Source organism: Tympanuchus pallidicinctus, unplaced genomic scaffold, assembly GCF_026119805.1.
Source record: "Tympanuchus pallidicinctus isolate F22 unplaced genomic scaffold, pur_lepc_1.0 scaffold96, whole genome shotgun sequence".
NCBI classification, from domain to species: Eukaryota; Metazoa; Chordata; class Aves; order Galliformes; family Phasianidae; genus Tympanuchus; species Tympanuchus pallidicinctus.
This window is the reverse complement of record NW_026294820.1, coordinates 25,160-49,000: the sequence shown is the minus strand read 5'-3', so window position 1 is coordinate 49,000 and position 23,841 is coordinate 25,160. Positions and strand designations below refer to the sequence as shown.

The 23,841-nt window shown below is 63.7% G+C and overlaps 1 protein-coding gene across 1 annotated transcript in view; it reads left to right on the top strand.

The window, feature by feature from the left end:
- The window catches only part of LOC128074730 (basic proline-rich protein-like), a 44,479-nt gene extending 21,822 nt beyond the window's left edge, over nt 1-22,657 (top strand). Inside the window, exons 4-10 of the mRNA XM_052670788.1 lie at nt 10,871-11,077; nt 14,669-15,109; nt 15,182-16,066; nt 20,852-21,031; nt 21,068-21,439; nt 21,570-21,781; nt 22,610-22,657. Of these exons, the coding sequence (XP_052526748.1) occupies nt 10,871-11,077; nt 14,669-15,109; nt 15,182-16,066; nt 20,852-21,031; nt 21,068-21,439; nt 21,570-21,781; nt 22,610-22,657 (2,345 nt within the window). The remainder of the gene's footprint in view (nt 1-10,870; nt 11,078-14,668; nt 15,110-15,181; nt 16,067-20,851; nt 21,032-21,067; nt 21,440-21,569; nt 21,782-22,609) is intronic.
- The last annotated feature ends 1,184 nt before the right edge of the window (nt 22,658-23,841 follow it).

Genomic DNA, 23,841 nt, shown 5'->3' with positions numbered 1-23,841 from the left:
CCCCATAGCTCAGCCCTATGCGCCCCATAGCTCAGCACTATGCGCCCCATAGCTCAGCATGGCTGCCCCATAGCTGCGTTTTGTGCCCCATAGCTCAGCACTGGCTGCCCCATAGCTGAGTTGGGTGCCCCATCGCTCAGCACTGGCTGCCCCATAGCTCAGCCCTGTGCGCCCCATAGCTCAGCATGGCTGCCCCATAGCTGCGTTGGGTGCCCCATAGCTGAGTTGGGTGCCCCATAGCTCAGCACTATGCGCCCCATAGCTCAGCATGGCTGCCCCATAGCTCAGCACTGTGTGCCCCATAGCTCAGCACTATGCGCCCCATAGCTCAGCATGGCTGCCCCACGGCTGCGTTTTGTGCCCCATAGCTCAGCACTGGCTGCCCCATAGCTCAGCATGGCTGCCCCATATCTGCGTTGGGTGCCCCATAGCTCAGCATTGTGCGCCCCATAGCTGCGTTGGGTGCCCCATAGCTCAGCCCTATGCGCCCCATGGCTCAGCACTATGCGCCCCATAGCTCAGCATGGCTGCCCCATAGCTCAGCACTGTGTGCCCCATAGCTCAGCCCTATGCGCCCCATAGCTCAGCATGGCTGCCCCACGGCTGCGTTTCGTGCCCCATAGCTCAGCACTGGCTGCCCCATAGCTCAGCATGGCTGCCCCATAGCTGCGTTTCGTGCCCCATAGCTGAGTTGGGTGCCCCATAGCTCAGCATGGCTGCCCCATAGCTGAATTGGGTTCCCCATAGCTCAGCCCTGTGCGCCCCATAGCTCAGCACTATGCGCCCCATAGCTCAGCACTGGCTGCCCCATAGCTGCGTTGGGTGCCCCATAGCTCAGCACTGGCTGCCCCATAGCTCAGCATGGCTGCCCCATAGCTGCGTTGGGTGCCCCATAGCTCAGCACTGGCTGCCCCATAGCTCAGCATGGCTGCCCCATTGCTGCGTTGGGTGCCCCATAGCTCAGCATTGTGCGCCCCATAGCTGCGTTGGGTGCCCCATAGCTCAGCATGGCTGCCCCATAGCTGCGTTGGGTGCCCCATAGCTCAGCCCTGTGCGCCCCATAGCTCAGCATGGCTGCCCCATAGCTGAGTTGGGTGCCCCATAGCTCAGCCCTGGCTGCCCCATAGCTCAGCATGGCTGCCCCATAGCTGCGTTGGGTGCCCCATAGCTCAGCATGGCTGCCCCATAGCTCAGCACTGTGTGCCCCATAGCTCAGCCCTATGCGCCCCATAGCTCAGCATGGCTGCCCCATAGCTGCGTTGGGTGCCCCATAGCTCAGCATTGTGCGCCCCATAGCTGCGTTGGGTGCCCCATAGCTCAGCATGGCTGCCCCATAGCTGCGTTGGGTGCCCCATAGCTCAGCCCTGTGCACCCCATAGCTCAGCATGGCTGCCCCATAGCTGCGTTTCGTGCCCCATAGCTCAGCCCTGGCTGCCCCATAGCTCAGCATGGCTGCCCCATAGCTGCGTTGGGTGCCCCATAGCTCAGCATGGCTGCCCCATAGCTGCGTTTCGTGCCCCATAGCTCAGCACTGTGCGCCCCATAGCTCAGCATGGCTGCCCCATAGCTGCGTTTTGTGCCCCATAGCTCAGCATGGCTGCCCCATAGCTGCGTTGGGTGCCCCATAGCTCAGCCCTGTGCGCCCCATAGCTCAGCACTATGTGCCCCATAGCTCAGCACTGTGCGCCCCATAGCTCAGCATGGCTGCCCCATAGCTCAGCACTGGCTGCCCCATAGCTGCGTTGGGTGCCCCATAGCTCAGTACTGGCTGCCCCATAGCTCAGCATGGCTGCCCCATAGCTCAGCATGGCTGCCCCATAGCTGCGTTGGGTGCCCCATAGCTCAGCCCTGTGTGCCCCATAGCTCAGCATGGCTGCCCCATAGCTCTGCACTGTGCGCCCCATAGCTCAGCACTATGCGCCCCATAGCTCAGCATGGCTGCCCCACGGCTGCGTTGGGTGCCCCATAGCTCAGCATGGCTGCCCCATAGCTCAGCACTGTGCGCCCCATAGCTCAGCATGGCTGCCCCATAGCTGCGTTTTGTGCCCCATAGCTCAGCACTGGCTGCCCCATAGCTGAGTTGGGTGCCCCATCGCTCAGCATGGCTGCCCCATAGCTCAGCCCTGTGTGCCCCATAGCTCAGCATGGCTGCCCCATAGCTGCGTTTTGTGCCCCATAGCTCAGCACTGGCTGCCCCATAGCTGAGTTGGGTGCCCCATCGCTCAGCACTGGCTGCCCCATAGCTCAGCCCTGTGCGCCCCATAGCTCAGCATGGCTGCCCCATAGCTGCGTTGGGTGCCCCATAGCTGAGTTGGGTGCCCCATAGCTCAGCACTATGCGCCCCATAGCTCAGCATGGCTGCCCCATAGCTCAGCACTGTGTGCCCCATAGCTCAGCACTATGCGCCCCATAGCTCAGCATGGCTGCCCCACGGCTGCGTTTTGTGCCCCATAGCTCAGCACTGGCTGCCCCATAGCTCAGCATGGCTGCCCCATAGCTGCGTTGGGTGCCCCATAGCTCAGCATGGCTGCCCCATAGCTGCGTTGGGTGCCCCATAGCTCAGCCCTGTGCGCCCCATAGCTCAGCACTGGCTGCCCCATAGCTCAGCACTATGCGCCCCATAGCTCAGCACTGGCTGCCCCATAGCTGCGTTGGGTGCCCCATAGCTCAGCACTGGCTGCCCCATAGCTCAGCATGGCTGCCCCATATCTGCGTTGGGTGCCCCATAGCTCAGCATTGTGCGCCCCATAGCTGCGTTGGGTGCCCCATAGCTCAGCCCTATGCGCCCCATGGCTCAGCACTATGCGCCCCATAGCTCAGCATGGCTGCCCCATAGCTCAGCACTGTGTGCCCCATAGCTCAGCCCTATGCGCCCCATAGCTCAGCATGGCTGCCCCACGGCTGCGTTTCGTGCCCCATAGCTCAGCATGGCTGCCCCATAGCTGCGTTTCGTGCCCCATAGCTGAGTTGGGTGCCCCATAGCTCAGCATGGCTGCCCCACGGCTGCGTTGGGTGCCCCATAGCTCAGCATGGCTGCCCCACGGCTGCGTTGGGTGCCCCATAGCTCAGCATGGCTGCCCCATAGCTGAATTGGGTTCCCCATAGCTCAGCCCTGTGCGCCCCATAGCTCAGCACTATGCGCCCCATAGCTCAGCACTGGCTGCCCCATAGCTGCGTTGGGTGCCCCATAGCTCAGCACTGGCTGCCCCATAGCTGCGTTGGGTGCCCCATAGCTCAGCACTGGCTGCCCCATAGCTCAGCATGGCTGCCCCATAGCTGCGTTGGGTGCCCCATAGCTCAGCATTGTGCGCCCCATAGCTGCGTTGGGTGCCCCATAGCTCAGCATGGCTGCCCCATAGCTGCGTTGGGTGCCCCATAGCTCAGCCCTGTGCGCCCCATAGCTCAGCATGGCTGCCCCATAGCTGAGTTGGGTGCCCCATAGCTCAGCCCTGGCTGCCCCATAGCTCAGCATGGCTGCCCCATAGCTGCGTTGGGTGCCCCATAGCTCAGCATGGCTGCCCCATAGCTCAGCACTGTGTGCCCCATAGCTCAGCCCTATGCGCCCCATAGCTCAGCATGGCTGCCCCATAGCTGCGTTGGGTGCCCCATAGCTCAGCATTGTGCGCCCCATAGCTGCGTTGGGTGCCCCATAGCTCAGCATGGCTGCCCCATAGCTGCGTTGGGTGCCCCATAGCTCAGCCCTGTGCACCCCATAGCTCAGCATGGCTGCCCCATAGCTGCGTTTCGTGCCCCATAGCTCAGCCCTGGCTGCCCCATAGCTCAGCATGGCTGCCCCATAGCTGCGTTGGGTGCCCCATAGCTCAGCATGGCTGCCCCATAGCTGCGTTTCGTGCCCCATAGCTCAGCACTGTGCGCCCCATAGCTCAGCATGGCTGCCCCATAGCTGCGTTTCGTGCCCCATAGCTCAGCCCTGGCTGCCCCATAGCTCAGCATGGCTGCCCCATCGCTCAGCCCTGGCTGCCCCATAGCTCAGCATGGCTGCCCCATAGCTGCGTTGGGTGCCCCATAGCTCAGCATGGCTGCCCCATAGCTGCGTTGGGTGCCCCATAGCTCAGCATGGCTGCCCCATAGCTGCGTTGGGTGCCCCATAGCTCAGCATGGCTGCCCCATAGCTGCGTTGGGTGCCCCATAGCTCAGCCCTGTGCGCCCCATAGCTCAGCACTATGTGCCCCATAGCTCAGCATGGCTGCCCCATAGCTCAGCACTGGCTGCCCCATAGCTGCGTTGGGTGCCCCATAGCTCAGTACTGGCTGCCCCATAGCTCAGCATGGCTGCCCCATAGCTCAGCATGGCTGCCCCATAGCTGCGTTGGGTGCCCCATAGCTCAGCACTGGCTGCCCCATAGCTCAGCATGGCTGCCCCATATCTGCGTTGGGTGCCCCATAGCTCAGCATTGTGCGCCCCATAGCTGCGTTGGGTGCCCCATAGCTCAGCCCTATGCGCCCCATGGCTCAGCACTATGCGCCCCATAGCTCAGCATGGCTGCCCCATAGCTCAGCACTGTGTGCCCCATAGCTCAGCATGGCTGCCCCATAGCTCAGCACTGTGTGCCCCATAGCTCAGCATGGCTGCCCCATAGCTGCGTTGGGTGCCCCATAGCTCAGCCCTGTGTGCCCCATAGCTCAGCATGGCTGCCCCATAGCTCAGCACTGTGCGCCCCATAGCTCAGCATGGCTGCCCCATAGCTGCGTTTTGTGCCCCATAGCTCAGCACTGGCTGCCCCATAGCTGAGTTGGGTGCCCCATCGCTCAGCATGGCTGCCCCATAGCTGCGTTTTGTGCCCCATAGCTCAGCATGGCTGCCCCATAGCTCAGCACTGTGTGCCCCATAGCTCAGCATGGCTGCCCCATAGCTCAGCCCTGTGTGCCCCATAGCTCAGCATGGCTGCCCCATAGCTGCGTTTCGTGCCCCATAGCTCAGCCCTGTGCGCCCCATAGCTCAGCATGGCTGCCCCATAGCTGCGTTTTGTGCCCCATAGCTGCGTTGGGTGCCCCATAGCTCAGCTTGGCTGCCCCATAGCTCAGCACTGGCTGCCCCATAGGTCAGCACTGTGCGCCCCATAGCTCAGCATGGCTGCCCCATAGCTCAGCACTATACGCTCCATAGCTCAGCATGGCTGCCCCACGGCTGCGTTGGGTGCCCCATAGCTCAGCATGGCTGCCCCACGGCTGCGTTGGGTGCCCCATAGCTCAGCCCTGTGCGCCCCATAGCTCAGCATGGCTGCCCCACGGCTGTGCTCTGTGCCCCATAGCTCAGCATGGCTGCCCCATAGCTGAGTTGGGTGCCCCATAGCTCAGCCCTGTGCGCCCCATAGCTCAGCATGGCTGCCCCATAGCTCAGCATGGCTGCCCCATAGCTGAATTGGGTGCCCCATAGCTCAGCATGGCTGCCCCATAGCTGCGTTGGGTGCCCCATAGCTCAGCCCTGTGCGCCCCATAGCTCAGCACTATGTGCCCCATAGCTCAGCATGGCTGCCCCATAGCTGCGTTGGGTGCCTCATCGCTCAGCATGGCTGCCCCATAGCTCAGCCCTGTGCGCCCCATAGCTCAGCATGGCTGCCCCATAGCTGAGTTGGGTGCCCCATAGCTCAGCATGGCTGCCCCATAGCTGCGTTGGGTGCCCCATAGCTCAGCCCTGTGCGCCCCATAGCTCAGCACTATGTGCCCCATAGCTCAGCATGGCTGCCCCATAGCTGCGTTGGGTGCCTCATCGCTCAGCATGGCTGCCCCATAGCTCAGCCCTGTGCGCCCCATAGCTCAGCATGGCTGCCCCATAGCTGAGTTGGGTGCCCCATAGCTCAGCATGGCTGCCCCATAGCTGCGTTGGGTGCCCCATAGCTCAGCCCTGTGCGCCCCATAGCTCAGCATGGCTGCCCCATAGCTGCGTTTTGTGCCCCATAGCTCAGCACTGGCTGCCCCATAGCTGAGTTGGGTGCCCCATCGCTCAGCATGGCTGCCCCATAGCTCAGCCCTGTGTGCCCCATAGCTCAGCATGGCTGCCCCATAGCTGCGTTTTGTGCCCCATAGCTCAGCACTGGCTGCCCCATAGCTGAGTTGGGTGCCCCATCGCTCAGCACTGGCTGCCCCATAGCTCAGCCCTGTGCGCCCCATAGCTCAGCATGGCTGCCCCATAGCTGCGTTGGGTGCCCCATAGCTGAGTTGGGTGCCCCATAGCTCAGCACTATGCGCCCCATAGCTCAGCATGGCTGCCCCATAGCTCAGCACTGTGTGCCCCATAGCTCAGCATGGCTGCCCCACGGCTGCGTTTTGTGCCCCATAGCTCAGCACTGGCTGCCCCATAGCTCAGCATGGCTGCCCCATAGCTGCGTTGGGTGCCCCATAGCTCAGCATGGCTGCCCCATAGCTGCGTTGGGTGCCCCATAGCTCAGCCCTGTGCGCCCCATAGCTCAGCACTGGCTGCCCCATAGCTCAGCACTATGCGCCCCATAGCTCAGCACTGGCTGCCCCATAGCTCAGCATGGCTGCCCCATATCTGCGTTGGGTGCCCCATAGCTCAGCATTGTGCGCCCCATAGCTGCGTTGGGTGCCCCATAGCTCAGCCCTATGCGCCCCATGGCTCAGCACTATGCGCCCCATAGCTCAGCATGGCTGCCCCATAGCTCAGCACTGTGTGCCCCATAGCTCAGCCCTATGCGCCCCATAGCTCAGCATGGCTGCCCCACGGCTGCGTTTCGTGCCCCATAGCTGAGTTGGGTGCCCCATAGCTCAGCATGGCTGCCCCACGGCTGCGTTGGGTGCCCCATAGCTCAGCATGGCTGCCCCATAGCTGAATTGGGTTCCCCATAGCTCAGCCCTGTGCGCCCCATAGCTCAGCACTATGCGCCCCATAGCTCAGCACTGGCTGCCCCATAGCTGCGTTGGGTGCCCCATAGCTCAGCACTGGCTGCCCCATAGCTGCGTTGGGTGCCCCATAGCTCAGCACTGGCTGCCCCATAGCTCAGCATGGCTGCCCCATAGCTGCGTTGGGTGCCCCATAGCTCAGCATTGTGCGCCCCATAGCTGCGTTGGGTGCCCCATAGCTCAGCATGGCTGCCCCATAGCTGCGTTGGGTGCCCCATAGCTCAGCCCTGTGCGCCCCATAGCTCAGCATGGCTGCCCCATAGCTGAGTTGGGTGCCCCATAGCTCAGCCCTGGCTGCCCCATAGCTCAGCATGGCTGCCCCATAGCTGCGTTGGGTGCCCCATAGCTCAGCATGGCTGCCCCATAGCTCAGCACTGTGTGCCCCATAGCTCAGCCCTATGCGCCCCATAGCTCAGCATGGCTGCCCCATAGCTGCGTTTCGTGCCCCATAGCTCAGCCCTGGCTGCCCCATAGCTCAGCATGGCTGCCCCATAGCTGCGTTGGGTGCCCCATAGCTCAGCATGGCTGCCCCATAGCTGCGTTTCGTGCCCCATAGCTCAGCACTGTGCGCCCCATAGCTCAGCATGGCTGCCCCATAGCTGCGTTTCGTGCCCCATAGCTCAGCCCTGTGCACCCCATAGCTCAGCATGGCTGCCCCATAGCTGCGTTTCGTGCCCCATAGCTCAGCCCTGGCTGCCCCATAGCTCAGCATGGCTGCCCCATCGCTCAGCCCTGGCTGCCCCATAGCTCAGCATGGCTGCCCCATAGCTGCGTTGGGTGCCCCATAGCTCAGCATGGCTGCCCCATAGCTGCGTTGGGTGCCCCATAGCTCAGCATGGCTGCCCCATAGCTGCGTTGGGTGCCCCATAGCTCAGCCCTGTGCGCCCCATAGCTCAGCACTATGTGCCCCATAGCTCAGCATGGCTGCCCCATAGCTCAGCACTGGCTGCCCCATAGCTGCGTTGGGTGCCCCATAGCTCAGTACTGGCTGCCCCATAGCTCAGCATGGCTGCCCCATAGCTCAGCATGGCTGCCCCATAGCTGCGTTGGGTGCCCCATAGCTCAGCACTTGCTGCCCCATAGCTCAGCATGGCTGCCCCATATCTGCGTTGGGTGCCCCATAGCTCAGCATTGTGCGCCCCATAGCTGCGTTGGGTGCCCCATAGCTCAGCCCTATGCGCCCCATGGCTCAGCACTATGCGCCCCATAGCTCAGCATGGCTGCCCCATAGCTCAGCACTGTGTGCCCCATAGCTCAGCATGGCTGCCCCATAGCTCAGCCCTGTGTGCCCCATAGCTCAGCATGGCTGCCCCATAGCTGCGTTGGGTGCCCCATAGCTCAGCCCTGTGTGCCCCATAGCTCAGCATGGCTGCCCCATAGCTCTGCACTGTGCGCCCCATAGCTCAGCACTATGCGCCCCATAGCTCAGCATGGCTGCCCCACGGCTGCGTTGGGTGCCCCATAGCTCAGCATGGCTGCCCCATAGCTCAGCACTGTGCGCCCCATAGCTCAGCATGGCTGCCCCATAGCTGCGTTTTGTGCCCCATAGCTCAGCATGGCTGCCCCATAGCTGCGTTTTGTGCCCCATAGCTCAGCACTGGCTGCCCCATAGCTGAGTTGGGTGCCCCATCGCTCAGCATGGCTGCCCCATAGCTCAGCCCTGTGTGCCCCATAGCTCAGCATGGCTGCCCCATAGCTGCGTTTCGTGCCCCATAGCTCAGCCCTGTGCGCCCCATAGCTCAGCATGGCTGCCCCATAGCTGCGTTTTGTGCCCCATAGCTGCGTTGGGTGCCCCATAGCTCAGCTTGGCTGCCCCATAGCTCAGCACTGGCTGCCCCATAGGTCAGCACTGTGCGCCCCATAGCTCAGCATGGCTGCCCCATAGGTCAGCACTATACGCTCCATAGCTCAGCATGGCTGCCCCACAGCTGCGTTGGGTGCCCCATAGCTCAGCCCTGTGTGCCGCATAGCTCAGCATGGCTGCCCCATAGCTGAGTTGGGTGCCCCATAGCTCAGCCCTGGCTGCCCCATAGCTCAGCATGGCTGCCCCATAGCTGAATTGGGTGCCCCATAGCTCAGCATGGCTGCCCCATAGCTGCGTTGGGTGCCCCATAGCTCAGCCCTGTGCGCCCCATAGCTGCGTTGGGTGCCCCATAGCTCAGCCCTGTGCGCCCCATAGCTGCGTTGGGTGCCCCATAGCTCAGCCCTGTGCGCCCCATAGCTCAGCCCTGTGCGCCCCATAGCTGCGTTGGGTGCCCCATAGCTCAGCCCTGTGCGCCCCATAGCTCAGCACTGTGCGCCCCATAGCTCAGCACTGGCTGCCCCATAGCTCAGCCCTGTGTGCCCCATAGCTCAGCATGGCTGCCCCATAGCTGCGTTGGGTGCCCCATAGCTCAGCCCTGTGTGCCCCATAGCTCAGCATGGCTGCCCCATAGCTGCGTTGGGTGCCCCATAGCTCAGCCCTGTGCGCCCCATAGCTCAGCATGGCTGCCCCATAGCTGCGTTGGGTGCCCCATAGCTCAGCCCTGTGTGCCCCATAGCTCAGCATGGCTGCCCCATAGCTGCGTTGGGTGCCCCATAGCTCAGCCCTATGCGCCCCATAGCTCAGCATGGCTGCCCCATAGCTGCGTTGGGTGCCCCATAGCTCAGCATTGTGCGCCCCATAGCTGCGTTGGGTGCCCCATAGCTGCGTTGGGTGCCCCATAGCTCAGCCCTGTGCGCCCCATAGCTCAGCCCTGTGTGCCCCATAGCTCAGCATGGCTGCCCCACAGCTGCGCTCCGTGCCCCATAGCTCAGCATGGCTGCCCCATAGCTCAGCCCTGTGCGCCCCATAGCTCAGCATGGCTGCCCCATAGCTCAGCACTGTGTGCCCCATAGCTCAGCATGGCTGCCCCACGGCTGCGTTGGGTGCCCCATAGCTCAGCACTGGCTGCCCCATAGCTGCGTTGGGTGCCCCATAGCTCAGCATGGCTGCCCCATAGCTGCGTTTTGTGCCCCATAGCTCAGCATGGCTGCCCCATAGCTGCGTTTTGTGCCCCATAGCTCAGCATGGCTGCCCCATAGCTGCGTTGGCTGCCCCATAGCTCAGCATGGCTGCCCCATAGCTGCGTTTCGTGCCCCATAGCTCAGCATGGCTGCCCCATAGCTGCGTTTTGTGCCCCATAGCTCAGCATGGCTGCCCCATAGCTGCGTTTCGTGCCCCATAGCTCAGCATGGCTGCCCCATAGCTGCGTTGGCTGCCCCATAGCTCAGCCCTGTGCGCCCCATAGCTGAATTGGGTGCCCCATAGCTCAGCATGGCTGCCCCACGGCTGCGTTGGGTGCCCCATAGCTCAGCATGGCTGCCCCATAGCTCAGCACTGGCTGCCCCATAGCTCAGCCCTGTGCGCCCCATAGCTCAGCATGGCTGCCCCATAGCTCAGCATGGCTGCCCCATAGCTGAATTGGGTGCCCCATAGCTCAGCATGGCTGCCCCACGGCTGCGTTGGGTGCCCCATAGCTCAGCATGGCTGCCCCATAGCTGCGTTTCGTGCCCCATAGCTGAGTTGGGTGCCCCATAGCTCAGCATGGCTGCCCCATAGCTGCGTTGGGTGCCCCATAGCTCAGCACTGGCTGCCCCATAGCTGCGTTTCGTGCCCCATAGCTCAGCACTGTGCGCCCCATAGCTCAGCATGGCTGCCCCATAGCTGCGTTTTGTGCCCCATAGCTCAGCACTGGCTGCCCCATAGCTGCGTTGGCTGCCCCATAGCTCAGCATTGTGTGCCCCATAGCTGCGTTGGCTGCCCCATCGCTCCGCACTGGCTGCCCCATAGCTCAGCACTGTGCGCCCCATAGCTCAGCATGGCTGCCCCATAGCTCAGCACTATACGCTCCATAGCTCAGCATGGCTGCCCCACGGCTGCGTTGGGTGCCCCATAGCTCCGCATGGCTGCCCCACGGCTGCGCTCCGTGCCCCACGCGCGCGCTTCCCCCTTCCCTCCGTTCCCGCAGAGCTGCGCGGGCTGCGCTCGTCGCTCCCCGGCTGCGCGGCGCTGCGGCTGCTGCCGCTCTCGGGCTCGGTGCGGGTGGAGCCGCCGGCGGCGCCGCTGGAGCTGCTGCAGCTTTACTTCGAGAACCGCCGCAGCGCCGGCGGAAAAGTGGCGGCCGTGAGGCGGCGCAGCGACGGAGGCGCCATCGTCACCTTCCGCGACCCCGGCGGTGAGAAAAACCGCGGCCGCAAACGGGGCTCCCATGGCAACAACGGCAGGGGGCCCCGCTGCGGGTCCTGGGGTCATTGGCCCCAATTGGGGTCCCGGTTTGGGGGTCCCGGTTTGGGGGTCCCGGGGTCATTGGGCCCAGTTGGGGGTCCCGGTTTGGGGGTCCCAGTTTGGGGGTCCCGGTTTGGGGGTCTTGGGGTCATTGGCCCCATTTGGGGGTCCCGGTTTGGGGGTCCCAGTTTGGGGGTCCCAGGGTCATTGGCCCCATTTGGGGTCCCAGTTTGGGGGTCCCGGTTTGGGGTCCCGGTTTGGGGTCCCGGTTTGGGGGTCTTGGGGTCATTGGCCCCAATTGGGGTCCCGGTTTGGGGGTCCCGGTTTGGGGGTCCCGGGGTCATTGGCCCCATTTGGGGGTCCCGGTTTGGGGGTCCCGGTTTGGGGGTCCCGGGGTCATTGGAATCATTTGGGGGTCCCAGCTTGGGGGTCTTGGGGTCATTGGCCCCAATTGGGGGTCCCGGTTTGGGGTCCCGGTTTGGGGTCCCAGTTTGGGGGTCCTGGGATCATTGGCCCCAATTGGGGGTCCCATTTTGGGGGTCTCGGGGTCATTGGGCCCAGTTGGGGGTCCCGGTTTGGGGTCCCGGTTTGGGGTCCCGGTTTGGGGGTCCCGGTTTGGGGGTCTTGGGGTCATTGGCCCCACTGGGGGTCCCAGTTTGGGGATCCCAGGGTCATTGGGCCCATTTTGGGGTCCCGGTTTGGGGGTCCCAGGGTCACCAGCACAACTTGGGGGTCCTGGGGTCATTGGACCCAATTGGGGGTCCTAGTTTGGGGGTCCTGGTTTGGGGGTCTTGGGGTCATTGGCCCCATTTTGGGGTCCCGGTTTGGGGGTCCCGGTATGGGGGTCTTGGGGTCATTGGCCCCAATTGAGGTCCCGCTTTGGGGGTCTCGCTTTGGGGGTCCCGGTTTGGGGGTCTCAGTTTTGGGGTCCTGGTGTCATTGGCCCAATTGGGGGTCCTGCTTTGGGGGTCCTTCTGTCACTGCCGTCCTTTGGGGGTCCCGCTGCCCCCACCGCAGTTTGGGGTCCCGCTGTCACCTCTGTGGTATCGGGGCTCTGGCTTTGGGGGTCCCGCCATCACCACCAGGGGGTCCCGGTGTCACCGCCATAATTTGGGGGTCCCGGTGTCACCACTGTGGGGTCCCGGTGTCCCCGCCTGGCTTTGGGGGTCCCTCTGTCCCCACTGCAGTTTGGGGTCCCGCTGTCACCTCTGTGGCATTGGGGCTCCTGGTGTCACTGCCCAGGTTTGGGGGTCCCGGTTTGGGGGTCCCGGTTTGGGGGTCCCAGCTTGGGGGTCTTGGGGTCATTGGCCCCATTTGGGGGTCCCGGTTTGGGGTCCCGGTTTGGGGGTCCCGGTTTGGGGGTCCTGGGGTCATTGGCCCCATTTGGGGGTCCCGGTTTGGGGGTCCCGGTTTGGGGGTCCTGGGGTCATTGGCCCCATTTGGGGGTCCCGGTTTGGGGTCCCGGTTTGGGGCTCCCGGTTTGGGGGTCTTGGGGTCATTGGCCCCAATTGGGGGTCCCGGTTTGGGGGTCCTGGTTTGGGGGTCCCGGTTTGGAGGTCCCGGGGTCATTGGCATCATTTGGGGGTCCCAGTTTGGGGGTCTTGGGGTCATTGGCCCCAATTGGGGGTCCTAGTTTGGGGGTCCCGGTTTGGGGGTCCCGGTTTGGGGGTCCTGGGGTCATTGGCCCCAATTGAGGTCCCGCTTTGGGGGTCCCGCTTTGGGGGTCCCGGTTTGGGGGTCTCAGTTTTGAGGTCCTGGTGTCATTGGCCCAATTGGGGGTCCTGCTTTGGGGGTCCCTCTGTCACCGCCGTCCTTTGGGGGTCCCTCTGTCCCCACCCCACTTTGGGGTCCCGCTGTCACCTCTGTGGTATCGGGGCTCTGGCTTTGGGGGTCCCGCCATCACCACCAGGGGGTCCCGGTGTCACCGCCATAATTTGGGGGTCCCGCTGTCACCACTGTGGGGTCCCGGTGTCCCCGCCTGGCTTTGGGGGTCCCTCTGTCCCCACCCCACTTTGGGGTCCCGCTGTCACCTCTGTGGCATCGGGGCTCCTGGTGCCCCTGCCCAGGTTTGGGGGTCCCAGCATCACCAGCGGGGGGTCCTGGTGTCACTGCCTTAATTTGGGGGTCCCGGTTTGGGGGTCCCAGCTTGGGGGTCTTGGGGTCATTGGCCCCATTTGGGGGTCCCGGTTTGGGGGTCCCGGTTTGGGGCTCCTGGTTTGAGGGTCCTGGTATGGGGGTCCTGCTGTCACCAGCACAATTTGGGGTCCCAGTTTAGGGGGTCGCACTTGGGGGGCCCCAGTTTCGGGGTCCCAGTTTGGGGGTCTTGGGGTCATTGGCCCCAATTGGGGTCCTGGTTTGGGGGTCCCGGTTTGGGGGTCCCGGTTTGGGGGTCCCGGGGTCATTGGCCCCAATTGGGGGTCCCGGTTTGGGAGTCCCGGGGTCATTGGGCCCAGTTGGGGGTCCCGGTTTGGGGGTCCCAGTTTGGGGGTCTTGGGGTCATTAGCCCCAATTGGGGGTCCCGGTTTGGGGGTCCCGGTTTGGGGGTCTTGGGGTCATTGGCCCCAATTGGGGGTCCCGGTTTGGGGGTCCCGGTTTGGGGTCCCGGTTTGGGGGTCCCGGGGTCATTGGCATCATTTGGGGGTCCCAGTTTGGGGGTCTTGGGGTCATTAGCCCCAATTGGGGGTCCCGGTTTGGGGGTCCCGGTTTGGGGGTCTTGGGGTCATTGACCCCAATTGGGGTCCCGGTTTGGGGGTCCCAGTTTGGGGTCCCAGTTTGGGGGTCCTGGGGTCATTGGCCCCATTTGGGGGTCCCGGTTTGGGAGTCCCGGGGTCATTGGGCCCAGTTGGGGGTCCCGGTTTAGGGGTCCCAGTTTGGGGGTCCCGGTTTGGGGGTCTTGGTGTCACTGGCCCCACTGGGGGTCCCGGTTTGGGGGTCCTGCTGTCACTAGCACAATTTGGGGTCCCAGTTTGGGGGTCCAGGTTTGGTGGTCCCACTTTGGGGGTCCCAGGGTCATTGGCATCATTTGGGGGTCCCAGTTTGGGGGTCCCTCTTTCAGTGCCGTGCTTTGGGGGTCCCGCTGCCCCCACCCCACTTTGGGGTCCCGCTGTCACCTCTGTGGCATCGGGGCTCTGGCTTTGGGGGTCCCGCCATCACCACCAGGGGGTCCCGGTGCCGCTGCGTCGGCTTTGGGGGTCCCGCCATCATCCCTGGGGGTCCCGTTGTCACCACTGTGGGGTCCCGGTGTCCCTGCCCGGCTTTGGGGGTCCCGATGTCCCCACCGCACTTTGGGGTCCCACTGTCACCTCTGTGGCATCGGGGCTCCTGGTGCCCCTGCCCGGCTTTGGGGGTCCCGCCATCATCCCTGGGGGTCCCATTGTCACCACTGTGGGGTCCCGGTGCCGCTGCCCGGCTTTGGGGGTCCCGCCATCACCACCAGGGGCTCCCGTTGTCCCCGCCCCCACCGTGGTGCCGCCCCGTTCATTTGGGGCCGGGGGGCTCCGAGCCGCAGGCGGCGCCGGTTCAGCGGCCGCCCTCCCCGCAGTGGTGCCGCGGGTGCTGCGCCGGACGCATCGGCTGCACGACGTGGAGCTGCGCCTGCTGCCCTGCTACCCGGGCCTGGGACCGGGCGGCGACGACCCGGCACCGGGGGATGATGGAGGAGATCCGGCAATGGGGGATGGAGGAGATCTGGCAACGTGGGATGGAGCAGATCCGGTACTGAGAGATGGAGGAGATCCGGTACCAAGAGATGGAGGAGATCCGGTACTGAGAGATGGAGCAGATCCGGTACTGAGAGATGGAGGAGATCCGGTACCAAGAGATGGAGGAGATCCGGTACTGAGAGATGGAGCAGATCCGGTACTGAGAGATGGAGGAGATCCGGTACCAAGAGATGGAGGAGATCCGGTACTGAGAGATGGAGGAGATCCGGTACCAAGAGATGGAGGAGATCCGGTACTGAGAGATGGAGCAGATCCGGTACCTGGACATGGAGCAGATCCGGTACCGGGACACGGAGCAGATCCGGTACCGGGACATGGAGCAGATCCGGTACCGAGAGATGGAGCAGATCCGGTACCGGGGCACGGAGCAGATCCGGTACCGGGACATGAAACAGACCCGGCCCGGGGCGCTGCAGAGCCATCAGATCCGGCCCCCGCCGACGCCTCGCAGCTGAGCGCGGAGCTGCCGGCCGCGGACTCTCCGGCGACGCCGCCCTGGGTGACGCGGGATCCCCCGGTGACACCGGAAGGGGCGACCCGAGACCCCGTGGTGACGCCGGCGGGGAACCGCAGCCGCCCGGCGCCGCCACGGCGGAGCGACGGAGCCGCTGCAGGGACACCGGGGAGGACGATCCGGGACCCCGCGGCGACCCCGCCGATGACCCAGAGCCCCCCGGCGGCACCGCGGGCGACCCGGGACCCCGCGGCCCCTCCGGGGAGGACGGCCGACGACCCCGCGGTGCCGGCGGGCGGAGCGGCCCGGGATCCCGGCCCGGCGCCGGAGGCCCAGGAGCGCGTGCTGCTGCCGGGAGCGACGCTGCGGTTCCTGCGGCGCCCCGACGTCCGCGCTCGGCTGTCGGCCCTGCTGGCGGCGCCCCCTGCAGGCGCCGCGCGTTACGACGTGCGCGGCCCCGCCGCGGTGCTCACGGCCTCCGACCCCGCGGCCGCCCGCCGCGCCGCGCGGCGCCTGCAGGGGGCGCTGTCCGCCTTCGCCGTGGAGGTGGCGCCGGGGGGCCGCGTGCCGGGGCCGGGCTCGCCGTGCTGGCGGCGGCTGCGGTGCTGCGCGGTGCGGCTGAGCGCAGACGGGCGCTGGGTGCAGGGCCTCACCTTGAGCGGCATGGAGGACGAGAACCGGCGCCGCGTGCGGGACGCCCTGCGGGGGGGCGGCGGCGCGGAGGAACGGCGGGAGAGCGGCCAGGAGGCGGCGGGGGGAGCGGGTGAGTGAGCGGGGGAGGGGGCGGGACACGGGGATCCCAGGGAAGATGGCGATGGAGGTCCAACATGGATCCCAATGGGGATCCCAAGGTAGATGGCGATGGAGGTCGCAGCGTGGATCCCAATGGGGATCCCAGGGTAGATCGTGATGGAGGTCGCAACGGGGATCCCAACGTGGATCCCAAGGTAGATGGCGATGGAGGTCACAACATGGATCCCAATGGGGATCCCAAGGTAGATGGCGATGGAGGTCGCAACATGGATCCCAATGGGGATCCCAAGGTAGATGGCGATGGAGGTCGCAACGGGGATCCCAATGGGGATCCCAAGGTAGATGGCGATGGAGGTCGCAACGGGGATCCCAATGGGGATCCCAGGGTAGATGGTGATGGAGGTCGCAACGTGGATCCCAACGTGGATCCCAAGGTAGATGGCGATGGAGGTCGCAACGCAGATCCCAATGGGGATCCCAAGGTAGATGGCAATGGAGGTCGCAGCGTGGATCCCAACGGGGATCCCAAGGTAGATGGCGATGGAGGTCGAAAGGGGATCCCAATGGGGATCCCAAGGTAGATCGCGATGGAGGTCGCAACGTGGATCCCAATGGGGATCCCAGGGTAGATGGCGATGGAGGTCGAAAGGGGATCCCAATGGGGATCCCAAGGTAGATCGCAATGGAGGTCTCAACATGGATCCCAATGGGGATCCCAAGGTAGATTGTGATGGAGGTCGCAACGGGGATCCCAACATGGATCCCAAGGTAGATGGCGATGGAGGTCTCAACATGGATCCCAATGGGGATCCCAAGGTAGATGGCGATGAAGGTCGCAACGCGGATCCCAATGGGGATCCCAAGGTAGATGGCGATGGAGGTCACAACGTGGATCCCAATGGGGATCCCAGGGAAGATCGCGATGGAGGTCGCAACATGGATCCCAATGGGGATCCCAGGGTAGATCGCAATGGAGGTCGCAACATGGATCCCAATGGGGATCCCAAGGTTGATCGCGATGGAGGTCGCAACATGGATCCCAACGGGGATCCCAAGGTAGATCGCGATGGAGGTCGCAACGTGGATCCCAATGCGGATCCCAAGGTAGATCGCGATGGAGGTCTCAACATGGATCCCAATGGGGATCCCAAGGTAGATCGCGATGGAGGTCGCAACGTGGATCCCAATGCGGATCCCAGGGTAGATCGCGATGGAGGTCGCAACATGGATCCCAATGGGGATCCCAAGGTAGATCGCGATGGAGGTCGCAACGTGGATCCCAATGGGGATCCCAAGGTAGATCGCGATGGAGGTCGCAACGTGGATCCCAATGGGGATCCCAGGGTAGATCGCGATGGAGGTCGCAATGTGGATCCCAATGGGGATCCCAGGGTAGATCGCGATGGAGGTCGCAATGTGGATCCCAATGGGGATCCCAAGGTAGATCGCGATGGAGGTCGCAACGTGGATCCCAATGGGGATCCCAAGGTAGATCGCGATGGAGGTCGCAACGGGGATCCCAATGGGGATCCCAGGGTAGATCGCGATGGAGGTCGCAATGTGGATCCCAATGGGGATCCCAAGGTAGATCGCGATGGAGGTCGCAATGTGGATCCCAATGGGGATCCCAAGGTAGATGGCGATGGAGATCGCAATGTGGATCCCAATGGGGATCCCAAGGTAGATCGCGATGGAGGTCGCAACAGGGATCCCAATGGGGATCCCAAGGTAGATCGCGATGGAGGTCGCAACGGGGATCCCAATGGGGATCCCAAGGTAGATCGCGATGGAGGTCGCAACGGGGATCCCAATGGGGATCCCAAGGTAGATGGCGATGGAGGTCGCAACAGGGGTCCCAATGGGGATCCCAGGGTAGATCGCGATGGAGGTCGCAACATGGATCCCAATGGGGATCCCAAGGTAGATCGTGATGGAGGTCGCAATGGGGATCCCAATGGGGATCCCAAGGTAGATGGCGATGGAGGTCGCAACAGGGATCCCAATGGGGATCCCAAGGTAGATGGCGATGGAGGTCGCAACGGGGATCCCAACATGGATCCCAAGGTAGATGGCGATGGAGGTCGCAACAGGGATCGCAACGGGGATCCCAATGGAGATCCCAGGGAAGATTGCGATGGAGGTCGCAACATGGATCCCAATGGGGATCCCAAGGTAGATGGCGATGGAGGTCGCAACGGGGATCCCAATGGGGATCCCAAGGTAGATGGCGATGGAGGTCGCAACGGGGATCCCAATGGAGATCCCAGGGAAGATCGTGATGGAGGTCGCAACATGGATCCCAATGGGGATCCCAGGGTAGATCGCAATGGAGGTCTCAACATGGATCCCAATGGGGATCCCAAGGTAGATTGTGATGGAGGTCGCAACGGGGATCCCAATGGGGATCCCAAGGTAGATGGCGATGGAGGTCGCAACAGGGATCCCAGGGGGATCCCAAGGTAGATCGCGATGGAGGTCGCAACATGGATCCCAATGGGGATCCCAAGGTAGATCGTGATGGAGGTCGCAATGGGGATCCCAATGGGGATCCCAAGGTAGATGGCGATGGAGGTCGCAACAGGGATCCCAATGGGGATCCCAAGGTAGATGGCGATGGAGGTCGCAACGGGGATCCCAGTGGGGATCCCAAGGTAGATGGCGATGGAGGTCTCAACATGGATCCCAACATGGATCCCAAGGTAGATGGCGATGGAGGTCGCAACGGGGATCCCAGTGGGGATCCCAAGGTAGATGGCGATGGAGGTCTCAACATGGATCCCAACATGGATCCCAAGGTAGATGGCGATGGAGGTCGCAACGGGGATCCCAATGGGGATCCCAAGGTAGATGGCGATGGAGGTCGCAACGGGGATCCCAATGGGGATCCCAAGGTAGATGGCGATGGAGGTCTCAACATGGATCCCAACATGGATCCCAAGGTAGATGGCAATGGAGGTCGCAACGTGGATCCCAATGGGGATCCCAAGGTAGATGGCGATGGAGGTCGCAACGTGGATCCCAATGAGGATCCCAAGGTAGATTGTGATGGAGGTCGCAGCGTGGATCCCAATGGGGATCCCAAGGTAGATGGCGATGGAGGTCGAATCGGGGATCCCAACATGGATCCCAAGGTAGATCGCGATGGAGATCGCAATGTGGATCCCAATGGGGATCCCAGGGAAGATCGCGATGGAGGTCGCAACGGGGATCCCAATGGGGATCCCAAGGTAGATTGCGATGGAGGTCGCAACGGGGATCCCAACGTGGATCCCACGGCAGATTGTGATGGAGGTCTCAACATGGATCCCAATGGGGATCCCAGGGTAGATCGTGATGGAGGTCTCAACATGGATCCCAACATGGATCCCAAGGTAGATGGCGATGTAGGTCGCAACGGGGATCCCAACATGGATCCCAAGGTAGATTGTGATGGAGGTCGCAACGGGGATCCCAATGGGGATCCCAGGGTAGATCGCAATGGAGGTCGCAACACGGATCCCAATGGGGATCCCAGGGTAGATCGTGATGGAGGTCTCAACATGGATCCCAATGGGGATCCCAAGGTTGATCGCGATGGAGGTCGCAACGTGGATCCCAATGGGGATCCCAAGGTAGATCGTGATGGAGGTCGCAACGTGGATCCCAATAGGGATCCCAGGGAAGATCGCGATGGAGGTCGCAACGTGGATCCCAATGGGGATCCCAGGGTAGATGGCAATGGAGGTCTCAACATGGATCCCAATGGGGATCCCAGGGTAGATTGCGATGGAGGTCGCAACGGGGATCCCAATGGGGATCCCAAGGTAGATCGCGATGGAGGTCGCAACGTGGATCCCAATGGGGATCCCAAGGTAGATCGCTATCTAGGTCTGGACGTGGATCCCAGTATTGATCTCAACATGGATCGTAACATGGATCTCAATGTGGATCCCAACATAGGTCCCAACATGGATCCCAAGGTAGATCCCTATGTAGGTCTCAACATGGATCCCAGTATGGATCCCAACATGGATCCCAAGGTAGATCGCTATGTAGGTCTCAACATGGATGCCAACGTGGATCCCAGTATTGATCTCAACATGGATCCTAACATGGACCTCAACGTGGATCCCAATGTGGATCTCAACATAGATCCCAACATGGATCCCAGTATGGATCCCAAGGTAGATCACTATGTAGGTCTCAACATGGATCCCAATATGGATCCCAACGTGGGTCCCAGCACTGATCTCAATGTGGATCCTAATAAGGATCTCAATGTGGATCCCAATATGGATCTCAGTGTGGATCCCAACATAGATCTCAACATGGATCCCCACATGGTGCCCAGAGGGTTCCCAATGTGGATCCCAATGTGGATCCTAACGTATCCCCACACAGATCCCAGTGTGGATCCCAACACGGGTCCAAATTTGGGTCTCAATGTGGATCCCCATGTGGGGCCCATTATGGATCCCAACACAGATCTCACTATGGATCCCAACACGGATCCGACTTTGGATCCCAACATGGATCCCACTATGGATCCCAAACAGATCCCAACATGGATCCCAACACGGATCCCGGTGTGGATCCCAATGTGAATTTCAACATGGCGACCAAAGTGGATCCCATGTGGATCCCCACGAGGTGCCCTGTGTGGTGACCAACCTGGATCCCCTGGATCCCAACCCGGATCCCACCCCAGATCCCGCTGTGGATCCCAGGGGTTTCCCAGTCTGAATCCCGGCGTGGATCCCCATGGGATCCCCATGTGTGAATCTCAAAGCGTCACCCAACATCGATCCCAACGCAGATCCCGATGTGCGGCCCAGCGAAGAACGCGGTGTGGATCCCGATGGAGATCCCAACTCGTGGCTCAACCTGGAACCCAACGCGGATCCCGATTCACAGCCCATCCTGGAACCCAACGTGGATCCCGATGGAGATCCCAACGTGTGGCTCAACCTGGAACCCAGCGCAGATCCTGATTCATGTCCCGTCCTGGAACCCAACGTGGATCCCAATGGAGATCCCAGCTCGTGGCTCAACCCAGAACGCAGCACAGATCCCCATTCACAGCCCATCCTGGAACCCAACGTGGATCCTGATGGAGATCCCAGCTCACGGCTCAACCTGGAACCCATCGCAGATCCCCATTCACGTCCCATCCTGGACCCCAACGTGGATCCCAATGGAGATCCCAGCTCATGGCTCAACCCGGAACCCATCACAGATCCCCATTCACATCCCGTCCTGGAACCCAACATGGATCCTGATGGAGATCCCAACCTGTGGCTCAACCTGGAACCCAGTGCAGATCCTGATTCATGTCCCATCCTGGAACCCAACGTGGATCTCAGCTCGTGGCTCAACCCGGAGCCCAGCACAGATCCCCATTCACGTCCCGTTCTGGACCCCAACGTGGATCCCCATGGAGATCCCAGCTCACGGCTCAACCCGGCACCCATCGCAGATCCCCATTCACAGCCCATCCTGGACCCCGAGGCCGCTGCCACTTGTTGGTCCCTCAGGGAACCCGACGCGGATCCCGGCGCCGCCCCCGATTCGGGGCCCATCGCGGCCCCCCCCCGCGGATCCCGGCGGCCCGGCGCTGGCGGAGGCCGCGGTTCCGATGGCGGGGGGCGCCCTGCGCTTCCTGCGGGAGCAGCGCCGCCATCTGCTGCCCGCCGGCACCGCCGCCTCCGTGCTGCCGCTGGAACGGACCGACGGCAGCGCTGTGCGGGTGAGCGCGGGGCTGCCGGCGCGGGGCGGTGCTGCTGGGGGCGGTGCTGCTGGGTGCGGGGCGGTGCTGCTGGGTGCGGGGCGGTGCTGCTGTGCTCCGTGCGGTGCTGCTCTGCTCGGTGCGGTGCTCCTGGGTGCGGTGCGGTGCTGCTCTGCTCCGTGCGGTGCTGCTGGGTGCGGGGCGGTGCTGCTCTGCTCGATGCAGTGCTGCTGGGTGCAGTGCGGTGCTGCTCTGCTCCGTGCGGTGCTGCTGGGTGCGGGGCGGTGCTGCTGGGTGCGGGGCGGTGCTGCTGGGTGCGGGGCGGTGCTGCGGTGCTCGGTGCGGTGCTGCTGGGTGCGGGGCGGTGCTGCGGTGCTCAGTGCGGTGCTGCTGGGTGCAGTGCGGTGCTGCGGTGCTCGGTGCGGTGCTCCTGGGTGCGGTGCGGTGCTGCTCTGCTCGGTGCGGTGCTGCTGGGTGCGGTGCTGCTGTGCTCGGTGCGGTGCTGCTGGGTGCGGTGCGGTGCTGCTCTGCTTGGTGTGGTGCTGCTGGGTGCGGTGCTGCTGTGCTCGGTGCGGTGCTGCTCTGCTCCGTGCGGTGCTGCTGGGTGCGGGGTGGTGCTGCTGTGCTCGGTGCGGTGCTGCTGGGTGCGGGGCGGTGCTGCTTGGTGCGGTGCGGTGCTGCTCTGCTCCGTGCGGTGCTGCTGGGTGCGGTGCTGCTCTGCTCCGTGCGATGCTGCTGGGTGCGAGGCCGTGCTGCTCTGCTCCGTGCGGTGCTGCTGTGCTCGGTGCGGTGCTGAGTGGCGCTGCTCCGCTGGGTGCTGCTCTGCTTGGTGCTGACATTGCTGTGCAGCGCTGCTCCGCTCGGTGCTGCCGGCTGAGGAGCCGCTCCTCTCCGTAAAGCCGGCGCGGTGCTGCTCTGCTCGGTGCTGCTGGGTGCGGAGCTGCTCCGTTCAGTGCTGCTCCGTTCGGTGCGGTGCGGTGCTGCTCCGCCCGGTGCTGCTCCGTTCGGTGCTGCCGGCGCGGTGCCGCTCTGCTCGGTGCGGTGCGGTTCTGCTCCGCTCGGTTCTGCTCCGCTCGGTTCTGCTCCGCTCGGTTCTGCTCCGCTCGGTTCTGCTCTGCTCCGCCTGGTGCCGCTCCGCTCGGTGCTGACGGTGGCGTCCCGCAGCTCCGCGGAGAGCCGTCACGATGCCGCGCCGCCGCCGGATGGGTGCAGAGCCCGGCGGGCACAAGGAGCGTCCGCACGGTGCGGCTCCGCTTCCCCGGCATCGCCCGATTCCTGCTGGCCGACGCCGGGCGCCGCGTGCTGCGCCGCGTGGAGGAGCGGCACGGCTGCGTGTTGGAGCCCCGCGTTGTGCGGCGCCACCCGCCGGAACCGCAGGTATGGGGGGGACGGGGTGCTGCGGGGGGGCCGTGGGGACACTGCAGGGCCGTGCTGTGCCGTGGGGCTGAGCCGTGCTGTGGGGCTGAGCCGTGCTGTGCCATAGGGGTGCCGTGGGGCTGAGCCGTGCTGTGCCATAGGGGTGCCATGGGGCCGTGTTGTGCCATAGGGGTGCCGTGGGGCTGAGCCGTGCTGTGCCATAGGGGTGCCATGGGGCCGTGTTGTGCCATAGGGGTGCCGTGGGGCTGAGCCGTGCTGTGCCATGGGGCTGAGCCGTGCTGTGCCATGGGACTGAGCCATGCCATGGGGCTGAGCCGTGTTGTGCCATAGGGGTGCCGTGACGCTGAGCCGTGCTGTGCCATAGCGGTGCCATGGGGCCGTGTTGTGCCATAGGGGCGCTGTGGGGCTGAGCCGTGCTGTGCCATAGGGGTGCCGTGGGGCTGAGCCGTGCTGTGGGGCTGAGCCATGCTGTGCCATAGGGGTGCTGTGGGGCTGAGCCGTGCTGTGCCATAGGGGCGCTGTGGGGCTGAGCCGTGCTGTGCCATGGGGGCGCTGTGGGGCTGAGCCGTGCTGTGCCATAGGGGTGCTGTGGGGCTGAGCCGTGCTGTGCCATGGGGGCGCTGTGGGGCTGAGCCATGCTGTGCCATAGGGGTGCTGTGGGGCTGTGTTGTGCCATAGGGGCGCTGTGGGGCTGAGCCGTGCTG